Genomic DNA, 14568 nt, shown 5'->3' on the forward strand with positions numbered 1-14568 from the left:
CCTAGCCACAGCCTTATTCAGACCCCATATAAGAAACAAACTTTACTTGGGAAGTAAATCCGATTCCTAGAGTGAACACCGGAAGCATGTTGGACTGTATTACATAATTTTTTTCATCATACAATACATATTCCCATTGGAAAGGCTACCTGAAATAACTCATCCAGACCCTTACCACCCTGTGACCTTGGGATGGTCAGTGACTTTACCCATGGTGGCCGTCACTAAAATGGAACTAACACACTTCATCAACTGGAAGCTTAACATCTGTAGCAAGGGGCAGGCTCCAACACCCCTTGTAAATGCAAACTTAGGTGTATTTGTCGAGATATTTTGAATTTCCACTTAAGCAAAGGTTATTCTTTAACCTTCGAAAGAGAATCACATTTAAGATATTTGAGAGAAAGCAAGGGAAAACATTTTATTCGATGTTTTAGATATATTTAAGATACCTTAATATAAAAACACGAACTATTATTGTCAAGTTGGACGGAAAGCTCCCCTACCAGTTTAGTTTGCATAACTCTTATCACAGAATAATTCAGTTTGGTGCGTGAAACCAACCAGCAGCAAGCTGAATTAAGAGCATTACTTTATTTCCACAGAACTAGGACAGACAGTTCACACTGTATTTGATGTACAGTTTGTTAAAGTTAGTGAATGGATAATTTGTGGAAAAATGTGCTAATCAGGCCCCAAAATACTAACATAAGGCTCAGAAAAGCCGATTCCTTTAGACCTAAATATTTCAAACAAGGGAACAAGTTGACTATTCCGATCCGTGCGTATTGCGTAGTGTGAGGAGCTGCCCCTCTGAGCTTCTTCCTTTCCCTCCCGAGTGCCACACCGGTTCTGTCGGGCGGGCGGGGACTCCGAGGCGGCTCTTCCAACAGCCGTGCAGGGGACGCGAACATCGCCTCCACCCCTAACCCTGGAACAACCGGTAGTGGCCGTTTCCCTGCGCCGCCCCCCTTTCCGCCGGCTTTGTGTGCGTGTGAAATGTGCGGCACATTGCAGATGAACCCTAAGCCCGGCGAGCCGAGTCTATTGTTCCCCGCGAGGAGCTGCCGCGGCGGTGTGGAGCCAGGCGCAGTGCCGTGGCCGGCCCTCGGGGGTCGCTGTGCGGCGCTGGCTGCCGGGCCGTGGCGGCGGCGCTGGCGGCGGCAGAGAGGGAGGCTGGCGGGCAGGCAAGCCGGCGGGCGGCGCGCAGCGGCTCGGCTGTTGCCGGTGCCTCTGCTCGGGGACTCCCCGGCCGCCACGGCCGAGGCCGCGCGTGAATGTGTGCGAGGGCCCCGTGGAGCCGCGGCCGGAATACACGCTGTCACCCCGCTTTCCACAAACCACCACACAGACCTCCCCCTCCCCACCCCCAGCCCCGCCTGCCCCAGCCCCGCCGCCGCCGCCGCCGAAACTCCCGGGCCTCCGGCCGCTTCGGCCCCTCACCGTCCGCTCGCCTTTCCCCTCGCCCGCTCGCGCGCCCCCGGCAGCAGCACCATGTTGAATCGCGTCCCCGGGCCGAGCCGCCTGGGCCGGCGGCGCTGAGAGGCGGGCGAGAGCCGGGCCGCGGGGAGGGAGGGAAGGAAGGGGTGGGGGCCGCGCTCGCCCCGCGGCTTCGCGCGGATCCGGCAGTCGCCTGCCCCTCTAGTTTCGCTCCGATTTCTTTAAACTTTTTTAGAAATTCCCCTCCCTCCTTCCCTCCTCTCCCCCTGGCCTCCAGCTCCCTCCTTCCCCTCCTCCTCCTCCTCCTCCCCCTCCCTCCCTCCCTCCCTGCGCCGCCGCCGCCGCCGCCGCCGCCACCACCGCCGGCCCATGACTGAGCCCCGCCGCCGCCGGCCGAGGAATGGGCTCCGGGCTCTGGTAGGAAGCGCTGGGAGCGGGGGGCGCTTTTAAAACACCGATCTGGGTTTTTAAAAAACCTCCTTTGAAAAAATAATGGCAAACTCGACGGGGAAGGCGCCTCCGGACGAGCGGAGAAAGGGACTCGCTTTCCTGGACGAGCTGCGGCAGTTCCACCACAGCAGAGGGTGAGAGCAGAACCGGGGGGGCAGCGCCGGGGCGAGCCGGGGCGAACGGGGCTCTCCCGCCCGGGCCGGGCGCGGGGTCCCGGCTGACAAGTGCGGGGCTTTCTCTCTCCCGCAGGTCGCCTTTTAAAAAAATCCCTGCGGTGGGTGGGAAGGAGCTGGATCTTCACGGTCTCTACACCAGAGTCACTACTTTAGGCGGATTCGCGAAGGTGAGTGGAAGTTTTAATTTGTATTTCCCTCTCGCTGGCCTCCTCCAAAAAGTCTCCTTTGACCCCGGAGTGGGCGCTCGGGGCTGGGGGGGCTACCCGCGGGGGCAAAAGGCGTTCTTTTCGCTCGCAGCCGGTGGCACGGAGGCGGACGGCGGCGGGGCTGTTTTTGGCCTGGTGGCTCGCGTGCGCGCGGCGGGCGCGGGGCTCGGGCGGGCGGGCGGCCCGGCGCCGGCTCGCGCCCTGCCCGGTGCCCGGCCGGCCCGGCGGGGTCTGAGCGCCGCTGCGGGGAGTGCGGGCGTGCGGGGCGCCTGCCGGAGCCCCGCGCCCGCCCCGCGCCGCGCGCCCGCCCGCTCATCAGCTCTGCCGCCGCTGCCGCTCTAGCACAGGCGGAGACACAGAGACACAGACTCTGAGAGCAGTTTTCGTGCAACTCAAAATTAGCGCGGGCAGGTTTAACATCGATAATCGGCTGCGAAATGATCCCGGCAGCCGGGGGCACAGCGTCGGCCCGGTCGCCCTGGGTTTATACAGCTAACAAAAGAAACCAGGACCTGTCTCCAAATAGCCATCTTAGGCTTCAAGGCTAGGCAGAAGCTGTAGGCCTCAAAGAAGGGCCTATGGAGATGGATAGATCTGGGAGAGGGATCGGAATCAGCCCCGGCCCCGGCCCCCCCAGAACCCGCGGACGTCGCTGTCCGGAACAGTATTGATCCTTTTGAACTTTTTTTTTTTCTTTAAGTGTAAACGGACCGCGTAGAGATTTAAAAGGGGGCGACAGAGGGACTTGCGATTGGTTATTGTCCGGGCTTCAAAAACAAAACAAACCCACCAAACCCCCCCAAACAAAACAAGTGCTGCTAAATACAGGGCTTTCTGGTGAAAACACAGTGATTCAAGCAGCCCTTGCTTAGTAACTCTTACGGATCGATCTGAAACACCCAGTGATGTCTTAGTGTCTACAGATCTCTGCAGAATGGGTATTTATTTCATAGTTAGGTTAGGTTTTTCTTGGATTGAGCACTTTCAGACAAGTGTGACTGTTTTTAACAGGTTTCTGAGAAGAATCAGTGGGGAGAAATTGTTGAAGAGTTCAACTTTCCCAGAAGTTGTTCTAACGCTGCCTTTGCTTTAAAACAGTATTACTTGCGGTGAGTAGTAGTGACTTTTCCACAGTATTTGGAAATAAGGGACTTGTGAGGAGTTTTTCTTTTTTTCCAAAACAAAAAGCAAACCTTGCACACCAAACTATTTCTAATCTCTTGTTAATTTTATTCTGACAAATATTTAATATCATTACGATGAAGGAGTGTAGGAAGGTAAAGTTTTCCTCACCCATTTCAGGATCATTTACATTTTTCATACAGAATCATTACAGGTGACTCCTCACTATCTTGGTGAACATTCTTTTGTGACATTGTTATTGATCGCTCGCTATCCACTGAGGGGCAGAAAGGTGATGCTTAGTGAAAGAGTTAACATAGTTAATGAAACTTTGTAACCTTTGGGAAAATTTTTTTCTTTGTTTTGGAAACTCCTTTACCTTTTTAAATTCTGACTTTCAAAATTTAAGAAAAAATGAAACTTATGGTTTTGAACTGAGTCATTGAGTAGTTTTTCAGCAGAGTATTTCTACCTATCGTAATATGTAGGTGCCTTACATGAACAGGATTGTTAGAATTATTTTTTTGTTGAATTTCAGAGCAACCTAAAAATGTTAAGTATCTTCAGGAAATTAAGATAATATGAAACCAGATACTATTATTTGGGTTTTCTTTCATTCTTTCTCTTATATTTGAATGCTTATTTGACAAAAGTAAATTTTGCATTCAGTTGGTATGTGATATAGTCTAGATGATATCTTTTGTGATATTTTAATTTTTTTCTCCCAGTTTTATTCTAGGAATACTTTCAGATTGTAATTTACTATGAAGTCATGTTTTTATTTTTGTTTGTTTACCCATGGAGGGTCCTTAATTGGTTGTTATTTAAAGCTAAAATAATATTTTTTGCACAGTACTTTCTAATAATTACAGAATAACCTTCTGTTTTTGTTATGTGGCTTCTGCATAATTTGTTTTGTATTGCTTCAAATGCACTCAAGAGTTATTCTGAATTATTTTCAGCATTCTGAAATAGGAAATACAGTAATTGCACAGGTGTACTTTCTATTGGCTATCTTAGATTGACATCAGGCGTGAAGCTGAAGAAGTCACAGAACTTTGTGGAGTAGTTATTGAATTCCATAGGAAGTCTAGAAGATATTAAATATGGTTAGTTGTTTGTGTGTGTGTGTGTGTGTGTGTTTGTGTGTGTGTGTGTAATGTGTGTCAGAATAGATCGTTAAAGGGCTAAATTCAAACCTCAAAACAAGCAAAACTAATCTCCCTCACTGCTGATTTAATAATGGGGTGAGAAATAGGAATTTTATATCTGTGGTGATAGTCATTGGCTCATTTCCATTTCTAATACTGAGAGGAACATGTTAATACATGTTCTGGTTTTATGCCAATCGGAACTATTTGGATTCGTACCGTTTAAAATACATATTTTAAAGTTGTGCCTCGTATGTGTTTGATTGATTGAAATTTAATATCTTAAAGATTCTGTATCATATATGTGAATCATGAGATGTAGATTTTTAACTAACAATTTTAGCATAATCAAATGTCTGGGCTTCAATTTTTTATAAAAGTTAATCATAAATACTGCTCTTCCAGTTGTCATTTCTATCATGGGATCATATCATCCTTTAATTATGCTTATAAATACTATTTTCGACTGTATAATTTCAAGGTTGTTTGTGTAAGTATTTTCATTGTTCTCAGATCAATTTTGACTTTTCTTGTTATAAACTGCTTTTTGAACTATGTCCTTAGCTAAACTTGTTTTTCCTCCATATGTCACTCTCCAGGTTTGTTTTTGTAGGGTTGTAGCTAGGCTACTAGGAAAAAAGTTGAAGCATTTGTTTTGGAAAATAAACCATGTGAAGATTTGCATGGCTTGTAAAAAAAAAAAAAAAAAAATTACAAAAGAAATATGCTGATCAAAAATTGAGTACTACCAACCTTGTAAGATTTTTTCCCTAGTGGTATAATATTGCACAGTCAGAGGATATGTATTATGCTGGGTTTTACACTTCCCTCTGAAAAATCTTAACTGACAGAACAGTTGTCAAGCTTTAACAGTACTTTTGTTACTTAACTATGGTAGTACCCCTTCATAGTAAGAAATAGTAATCAGGTGACTTGTTAAGTTACCTCTTTGCTACATCAAATTAATCATCATGTTTTCTGATAAGCAGATAATGCAGCATGTTCTATAAATCACAGGTGGAATAAGTTTTTAAAATATGAACTGCTTTTTCATTTCATCTATTATAACTGCTACTACATATGTTAGTTCTCCTTAATCTACAAGTTTAATACTGATCACGTTTCCGTCTTACTATAAATTGGATGAATGACTGTTAGTCTAGTGTTTTATATTTTCATAATATTATAGACATTTCAATAGGAGCAAAGTAGTATCCTGACCATGTATATGTTCTAACAGTTTTATGATTTTTTTTGATACAAACATAGTCATTAGAGATTTGAGTTTAATGGTCTGCCAAAAGTTTGCTTGTTTTGTAAGACATTTATTCAGTTGTAGATTATCTGCAAAGATTTCTTCATCTAAAAGTGAAAATGCTGTTGTTTAACATTGGCATTTAATTTTTAAAAATGCAAATGTCTACTGATAATGTGTCAAAGTCCTATATTTAAAAATTGGATATTAGCAGGCTGGCAATGTAGCTCAGTGGTGGAATGTTTGCCTAGTATGCATGAGGCCCTGAGTTTCATCTCCAGCACTGAAAACATAATAATAAAAATAATTATATATTAATCATCTGTGATATTTATGTTCTTGTTTACTTTTAGTTTCTTGGCATGCACATCTCACAAATGTTTATTAGTAGAATATCTCTGTAAGTATGAAAGGATAAAGTATAATTTCCTACATTTTATATATGGAGATATAGAAGAAAAAAATAAAGGGCTTAAGATCATATGTAACTTGTACAAAAAATTGTATTCATGGTATATTCTCAGTAGTATTTAATCAGTCTTATAATTCATTTTGTTATGCAAGTGATTTTAATAAATTAAAATATATTTGGGAATTGCATATGATTAAATTTACACACAAGATATTTATGTCTGTGTTCCACATTTACTTGATGGATTTTATTTTTTGTTCAGTTTTGGTATTAATATTGCAATATTTGCTACTCCTTTTTGGGTTAAGAATTTGAAACTTTTTTGAAATGAAGGTTTAGGTAAATAGTTGAAATATTTAGTTGAAGAATTTTGTTTTCACTTATTGATGCCAGTAGTACAACTATAGTCAAGGTTAACTTGATGTATCCTTTATAAAACATTTTTTTTTTTTGAAAAGGAGGTAAAATATCTTGTATATTAAAAATTTATTGTTTAAAACTACATGTTACAGCTTTTCTTGCATTGAACTTGTAATAGTAAATTATTTTTAAAAATATATATCTGTCTAGAATAATCAGAAACTTGATCATAGAGTTGCATTCTCAAGAGTGATTTTCAATTGAACTGTGAATTTATTGTCTTCTTTTTTTTCTTGGTGAGTAAAGCCCCTCTTTAAGTAATATCTATAGATGCAGTTTAGATTTATCGCTAAGTGACATGAATATGTGTTCTGTAGTGTCCACTATGTAGATTAATTATTTTAAGAGAAAGCCTTTTATTGGTTACCTGAGGTTAAGTGAAAGAATTCTTCAAGATTGTGATACATAAGTTAATAAAGTAACACATTGGTATTACTAAACAAACTGAGTAAACATAATTCTCTTTCAAGAGAAGAAAAGTAATAGGAGACTGGGGGAACAATTGTGCCTGAATAAGTATTCATGTTATGTATTTTAAATTTAATTTTATATGCTAATTTTGGATAAACCTGATTTTGGTATTTTCTGATACTGTTACATTTTTGAAAGGCATGTGGGCTTGTTGAAAGTAGGAGTAGAAAGTGGAGAAAGTTGAAAGACTAATCAAAGCTTACTTATGTTAGTGATGGTGTCTGAGAATCCATGTTTTCAAACAGCTTAGATTTGTCCAAAGTAGAAATCAATCTACTTCTTTCCAAGATAGGTAGTTCGCTGAGGTTACAGATTTGCTGAGGATACAAACTGAGAACTTTATAACTCCTAAAATGTTTACATCTTTTTTTACATTTAAATTTTCTGCCTTGGTTGTTAACTAAGAATGTCTATTCTTTTATAATCCTACCTCTCTGCTCTGTTGTGCATTCTGTATTTTTATAGTTGATTGTGTGCAAAATCCATTATAATGTCATTGATAGAAAAGTCTATCACTGCTATAGATCTCTTATATTCTCAAACTAAATTAAATTGGAAGTTGGGAAGGGAAGGAAAAACGAAGATTTTAATAACTTGGAATTTAAGTATATTAGTTGTCAAATAAATACTATATATTAATAAAACTTTTTACTATTATTTATGAAGGCTGCTTATTGTGCATTTTCCAGACCTGCTAAAGATTAGTGATAAAAATGAATTTTGCCAGAATTGGGAATTAGAGGATGTGGGGCAGGTTAGAGTAGGGGGTGGCAAAATAGTCAGGGCTGCTTCTTTGATCTAACACCACCACCACCATCATCATCCTCTTTGGTATGCAAGGTCAATTACAGTAGAAATTCCAGCTAGCCTCTGTGAAACACTATTTTTCCAGAAATGTTAATATGTTTCCTTGAAATGAAGCCAGATGATTTGAGCAGTAAAGCTAAAGTTGGGTTACCTTACACAGTATTTCTTAAAGACTTTGTTTTGTTAATGTGTGTTATGAATCTCTAGAAAATTTCGAGATTCACACTACACTATTTATTGCGTTTCTTATCACCCCATAATGGATGGTTTTTCTCAAACACCAGTACATTGGTAAAATGTTAAAAAACACCATGCTTGAGGAAGTTCTACTAAGTTCTTTGGAAAACAGTTTGGGAAATTGAGCTAGAAGAAATAAGAGTTAAGAAAGAGAAAATTTAAATGTGGAAATAAACAAGAAGAGGGATAATCATGCATATTTATATAGCAGCATATAAATATAGATTTAAATAATTTTATGGTATTATTATTTGCATCTCTTTATCAGTGACTATGCAAAATTTTATTGACAATTCTTGTTAAATGGTTGTTCCAATAGGGAAACATTAAAATTATCTTGTATCCATTGACAGGAAAGAAAAGGTAAAGACATATTGCAGCCCAAATGTTAGCAGAAGAAAAGTTGAACCTGTAAGAGAAGCAGTGGCCTTAGTTGGTCCAGGCTGGGGAAAGACTGGTAGATGCATAACAATATTTTTTTTTCTACTGTTTAAACTATAAAATGATGAAACAAATGATACCCCTTTTATATGTTTGTGTGTTTGTATGTGTATACACATATATATAGAGAGATTGTGAGCGTGTGCAAGATTGACTGCTTACTGTGACAAAGGTTTTTTTCTTTTTTCGGTGGTGGTGTTGGGGATCAACCTAGGCCTCAACCCTGGTAAGCAGGCAGTCTACTACTCTGCTACCCAACCCCCTTCATCACAAAAGATCTCGGTAATTCACTTATTGGTACCACATTCCTTCTAGTCAAGGAATTTGCAGTTAATTTTATTTTATTGGTTTAGTCTTTTTTTTTTTTGGTATTGAGGATTGAACCCAGAGGCCCTTAACCACTGAACCACATCCCATCACCAGCCCTTTTTGATATTTTATTTAGAGACAGGGCCTCGTTAAGTTGCCGAGGCATCTTTGAACTGGTGATCCTCCTGCCTCAGCCTCCTAAGCTGCTGGGATTATAGGCATGTATCACCGTGTCCAGCTGTTGGTTTAGTCTTCACACTTAAGGTTGTTATTTGAACCAGCAGCCCCAAAATACATGCCCATTTGACTAAGTACATTGCCATAACCTATTGCTGGAACTGAAAACCCTATGTGATGTCTGTGAGTAGCTATTACATTCTGAGTTGTTGCCCCAGAATGATAGATCCATGATTCCATCAGTGCCAATAACAGTGTTTGCTGTACTGTGCTACTTATTGCAACAGAAATTTGGGGTGGGAAGAATGTGTTGCTTTTGATGTTTGGACTGTTTAAATCTTGTAAGACTCTTAGCAGTTTCCTTTCTCTTTTCTCATTGTGCCATTGATTTGTTGAAGTAATTGGGTCATTAGTCATTTAGATTGTCCCAAATTCTGGATTTGGTTGATTACTTCCTTCTGGTGTCAGTTAACTCGTTCCTCTATCTGGTGTTATTTCTTGAAAACTGATAGATCTAAAGGTTGGTAACATACAGCTTCAATATTTTAAGCATACTTCATAAGTAGTGCTTTGCTTTTCATCATACCATAAGGCTTATAATGTTTAATTGTTTTCTTTTAGTAATGCTAAGATTGATCAGTGGTTTTGGTATTAATAGCCTGAAACTTTGTATTTTTAAAAGAATTCCTCAGGTGATTCTTAAGTACACTAAGTTTGAAAACAGTTTCTAAGTTTTGTAATGAAACCACTTTAGTTCCTGAGATAACTGGTTTAACTTGGCATCAAAACATTGGCCAGGGCTATATCCAGAACAAAATCTCCAGGGGACAGTCTGGTTCAGGGGCACCTGCTTAAGCTACACCTGTCCTCTCTAAGCAGAGCCTGGACATACTCTATACTTTGTCTCAGAGCTTCAGAGAAGGTAACAAGAGCTCTACTTCAGTTAAAGGGGTGGTGGGGTGGCGGAGTTGGAGGGGCACACAAATGAACTACCAAATTCTAACATCCTGTTTTTATAAATCGAATCTTTAAAAATTAGCTAGAAATAAGTTTTCCTTTAGTTATTCCTAATTGGAGAATTTTCTTAATATATAGCTTTTTTTTAAAATATAGGATTTTATAATATTCTTCCAAAATGGGATACATGTTTTTATTGAATTTACTAAATCCTTGTCCTCTTGGGTGAGGACTATCCCAATACTACTTAGGGAAGTTAACATGTGAATTCCTATAAAAATAACAATACTAATAATAGTTTGTTTAATGCAGTATCTTCATTTTTCAAAAACATTCTCTATGTGAGACTGTATTTCAAATTTCAGAAATAATTGCTGTTAATCTTAAAAACATAATTAGAAAAAAAATATTTGTACCACTCAAACTTTTCTTGCTGAGACATATGGGTTACTTCTTAAAACAAACAGTTTCTGGTTTATATCTAACTCCTAATCTTAAATGTAAACCATAATTGCCAGTCAGGAAATATATTTTACATATTTTCAGAACACACCGACCCATTTCTTTCCTGGGAATAGACCTACTTTACATTTTACAAAGCATTATCTTACACATACCCTCCTACCCCATAATGCACGTTTGCTAAATATCTTCAGGTATATTCCATGTTCCAGGTGTGTATGACTTTTGTTTTTGCTAGTAAATCATATTTTAGTAACATTTAGTGGGGCTAATCTGTAAATTGTTTTTTATGAAGGATAATTTGAATTAAATTGTATTAATAATTTATTGTTTGAATACACATATAAAATATGGCAAGTGTCTATAATTTTGGTTTTGTGTTATCATACTTGATCAATGTTTTCTTACTGTGTCTAGTGTTACTTATGTGCACAAAGATGTTGGGTTTTTTTTTTTTTAATATGATTATAATGGATTTTTTTTCACAGTAAAGTGTTCTGGGTGAAATTTTATTTTGTCCCTCTGCAAGTAATTTCAAGTAAGCAGAATGTTAATATAAATATATGAGGTTAGTAGGAATATTATTCTGCCAAAATAGGGTAAAGTAAGGATTGGGCATATAGATCAGTGGTTGAGTGCTATCCTAGTATGCAAAAGGCACTAGGTTCAGTCTCGAATACTGCAAAAACAAATTAAAATGTGAAAAGAAAATAATATGGTAGAGACCATAAGTTTGAGGCTCTAAATCTAGACAATACCTAACTCCAACAGTGCCTAATTCCTTAGTACTTTAGACTTGTGGCTGAATTTAAATTTATCAATAATAATATCAAGGTTGATCACACTTTCCATGTTTCATAGATTGAGTTTGCTTGAGCTCAAATCAGGCTGTGAAGTTCTTTGTAAACAGTAGTCAGTACTGTGGTCTATACCTCCAAGTGTGCTCACAAGTAATAGGAAACCTGTCAAGAGTGCTTATAGTTCAATAGAATCCTTTCAGTTTATACCATTAAAGAGTCAAACTTGAATATCAGAGTCATTTTTTCCAGGTAGTGCCACATTGGAATGTATTAATTCAGTCTTGTATTAAAACTTTGTCTGATTTTGGGATAGTCTAGTTGAGAAAGATAGCCAATAATTTTTCTTTCCTATGCCATGTTTTCTCTGTTTAAATTGGTTAATTATTTAGTATTATTACTTATGGATCAAACTCAGGGCCTGGCACATATTAGGCAGTTGTTCTACCACTGAGCCACATCCTCCATGCATAATTTTTTTTTTTTTTTTTGCTACCTGCATGTGAACTCTACTTACAACTGATTGATCAGTTCATTATTATTTTGTCATATTTACTCCATATATTCCTTCTTATAAAGTATTGTTACTATTATTGCTGTTTAATCAGTTGCTAGCACTACCGTTATAGTGCCGTTATTATTTTTATTTCAAGCATATTATCTAAGAATGAAAACTTTCTCTAATATAAAATTGTACAGTTATCAAATTCAGAAAATTTAACATGTATTATTTAATACACAGATCTTAAATCAGATTTTTTCAGTTGTTCCAAATGTCTTTTCTAGTATTCATACCACTGCATCCCATCCATGATCATGTATTATATTTATTTTATTTCCAGTGTTTCAGCTTTTCTATATCTTTTGTGATATTAATATTATCATTATTATTATTATTTGTACCAGGATTGAACCCAGGGGCGCTTAACAGCTGAACCACATCCCCATTTATTTTGAGTCAGAGTCTTATTAAGTTGCTTAGGGCCCTGCTAAATGCTGAGGCTGGCTTTGAACTTGTGATCCTGGGATTACAGGCATGCACCACCACAACTGGCATGATTTACCATTTTAAACAGTATGGGTCAGATGTACTGTAAAATTTGCATCTTCCTGGTCATTTTTTTCAGGGTCAGATTTAGATTAGGCATTTTTGGCAAAAGACTCTAGATGTCCTTTTGTTCTATTATTGCTGATGTTAATTTTGGTTAAGGTGGTATTCTTCTGGGTTTTCCACTGAAAGTTTTTTCTCTTTTGTTTAAGTTAACCTATGGGGAAATACTTTGAGACCACAAAAATATCTTACCATCACACTTGTACCTAGTCTTAACAACAGTTTGTTTTGTATTGGAATCAGTTATTACTGTGATACATGCATAATACTTATTTTCTAATTCTGTCGTTGCTTCTATATTTTTTTTGCTAGTAGTCTATAGTAAGGGAATTATTTTTATTCTTATTTATTCATTAGGTTTTCATTTTATATAGTTGCTTAAAAATCTATTTTCGCTATGTGTTTGTTGCTTAAATTTGGCAGTGGTAGTCTTTTCAGACTCGCTCCTTTGTCTTTTTCAGAGGTGCACATAAGATTTTAGCCTTTCCTTGCTTTCAGATAAAGTAAGATCTACAAGAGTTGGCTTGCTAAAGTAAGATCTACAAGAGTTGGCTTGCGTTTTGCCTACGTGGTTCTAGAATCAGCTATTTTCTCTAAGAGGTCCTGGTTCTTCGTAATGTGGAATGGTATGTAGAAACCAAGATGTGGGTAATAAGTGTCTTAGATGCTATTGGTTAATTTTTCTTTAGCTCTTTCAGAGGACAGCGCTAGGATATACATTTATTTTATATAAAAGTATTTATATTTTGAAAATCATGAGGCTATGTTGATACCTCCAATTATAGTCCTCATAATTTTTTTTCTTTTTCTTTCCTTTTTTTTTTTTTCTTTCTTCCATTGTATATATCTTCCTTTACCTGCAGTGGAAACTCTAGGTCCTACAACAGTATATTTACTCATTTCTCAGTTCTGTAATACATGTGAAATATTTTAAGAATTGTTATGCCCATATCACTACAAAAATCAAACCGACCAAATAGTACTACAGATTTGTTTGCAATTCTTTTTTTGTGTTTAGATTGAAGATACATTGCTAGAAGTTTGGCCTAAAAAAATTTTCACAGTGTCGCCAGGCTGGGTGGAACACACCGATCATCCCCGGTAGTGGAAGGCTGTGGCAGGAGAATCTCTTCAACCCAGGAGTTCAGGACCAGCCTGAGCAATATAGGGAGATTCTGTTTAAAAAACAAACAAAATCACACCATAATAATGGGCTTATTTTTCCTGGGTGTTATTCACTTAAAATATAGTCAAATTAGTATTTTTCCATTTGTATTCAGTTTTGTTTTCTGCTCATCCTTATTCATTTAACTTCATAAATGAATATATAATGAATATGGTAAGATTAGAACATCAGAGTTCAAGAAAAGGTATACTTGGAGGTTACTCCCTTTTATTCCCCCTCTTTTCTATTCCGTTCTCACTCATACTTGGTTGTTAATCAATTTTTGTAGTTGCTGAGTAACCTCCTATTTCTTTTTGCAAAAATAAGGAGATACACACACACACACAGTTTTCATTCTTTTTTTGTATTTTGTCTTTCTTCACCTTAGTGCATCTTGAAGAATCATTGTAAATTTATATAGTCTAGGGTTTTTTTTTTTTTTTCTTTTTTAGGCAACTGCATAGTGTTGCATTGTGTGTATGTATCCTACTTTACTCAACCAATCCCCAACTTAATGGGATTTAGGTTATTTTCACTATATTAGAATGGTATATAATGAATAATCTATTATACAAACCTATTTTCAAATTTTTGCAATTATATCTTCAGAGTAAATTACTAAAGTGGGGATTGAAATAGCAATGGAAAGATTAAAAAATACATATTTTTGTTAAATATTGCCAAATTCCCTTTGTAGGAGAGAAGTATTTTGAATTTCTCTCAGCAGTTTATGCATTTTTTCCAAAGCCTTGCCATTCGTTGTCAAACTTTCTAAATTTTACTCATCTGAAAGGGTTAAATGGTATCTTATTAATTTTAATTATTGAGGCATTATAGCCTGTTTTAATATTTGATAGTGTCATTATTTTATTTTTTTGGTACCAGGGATACTTAATTTCCAAGACACAACCCTAACCCTTTTTAATATTTTATTCGAGACAGGGTCTTGCTGAGTTGCTTAGGGCCTCACTAAGTTGCTGAGGCTGGCTTCAACCTCAAAAT

General features: G+C 38.1%; 1 protein-coding gene across 1 annotated transcript in view; it reads left to right on the forward strand.

Moving 5' to 3' along the window:
• Positions 1-1107: 1107 nt before the first annotated feature.
• Positions 1108-14568, forward strand: part of Arid2 (AT-rich interaction domain 2) — a 172650-nt gene continuing 159189 nt past the window's right edge. The window contains exons 1-3 of the mRNA XM_047549265.1: positions 1108-2024; positions 2140-2233; positions 3284-3381. Coding sequence (XP_047405221.1) covers positions 1933-2024; positions 2140-2233; positions 3284-3381 — 284 coding nt within the window. The 5' untranslated portion in view covers positions 1108-1932. The remainder of the gene's footprint in view (positions 2025-2139; positions 2234-3283; positions 3382-14568) is intronic.

This window comes from Sciurus carolinensis, chromosome 4 (assembly GCF_902686445.1).
Source record: "Sciurus carolinensis chromosome 4, mSciCar1.2, whole genome shotgun sequence".
Taxonomy (NCBI): domain Eukaryota; kingdom Metazoa; phylum Chordata; class Mammalia; order Rodentia; family Sciuridae; genus Sciurus; species Sciurus carolinensis.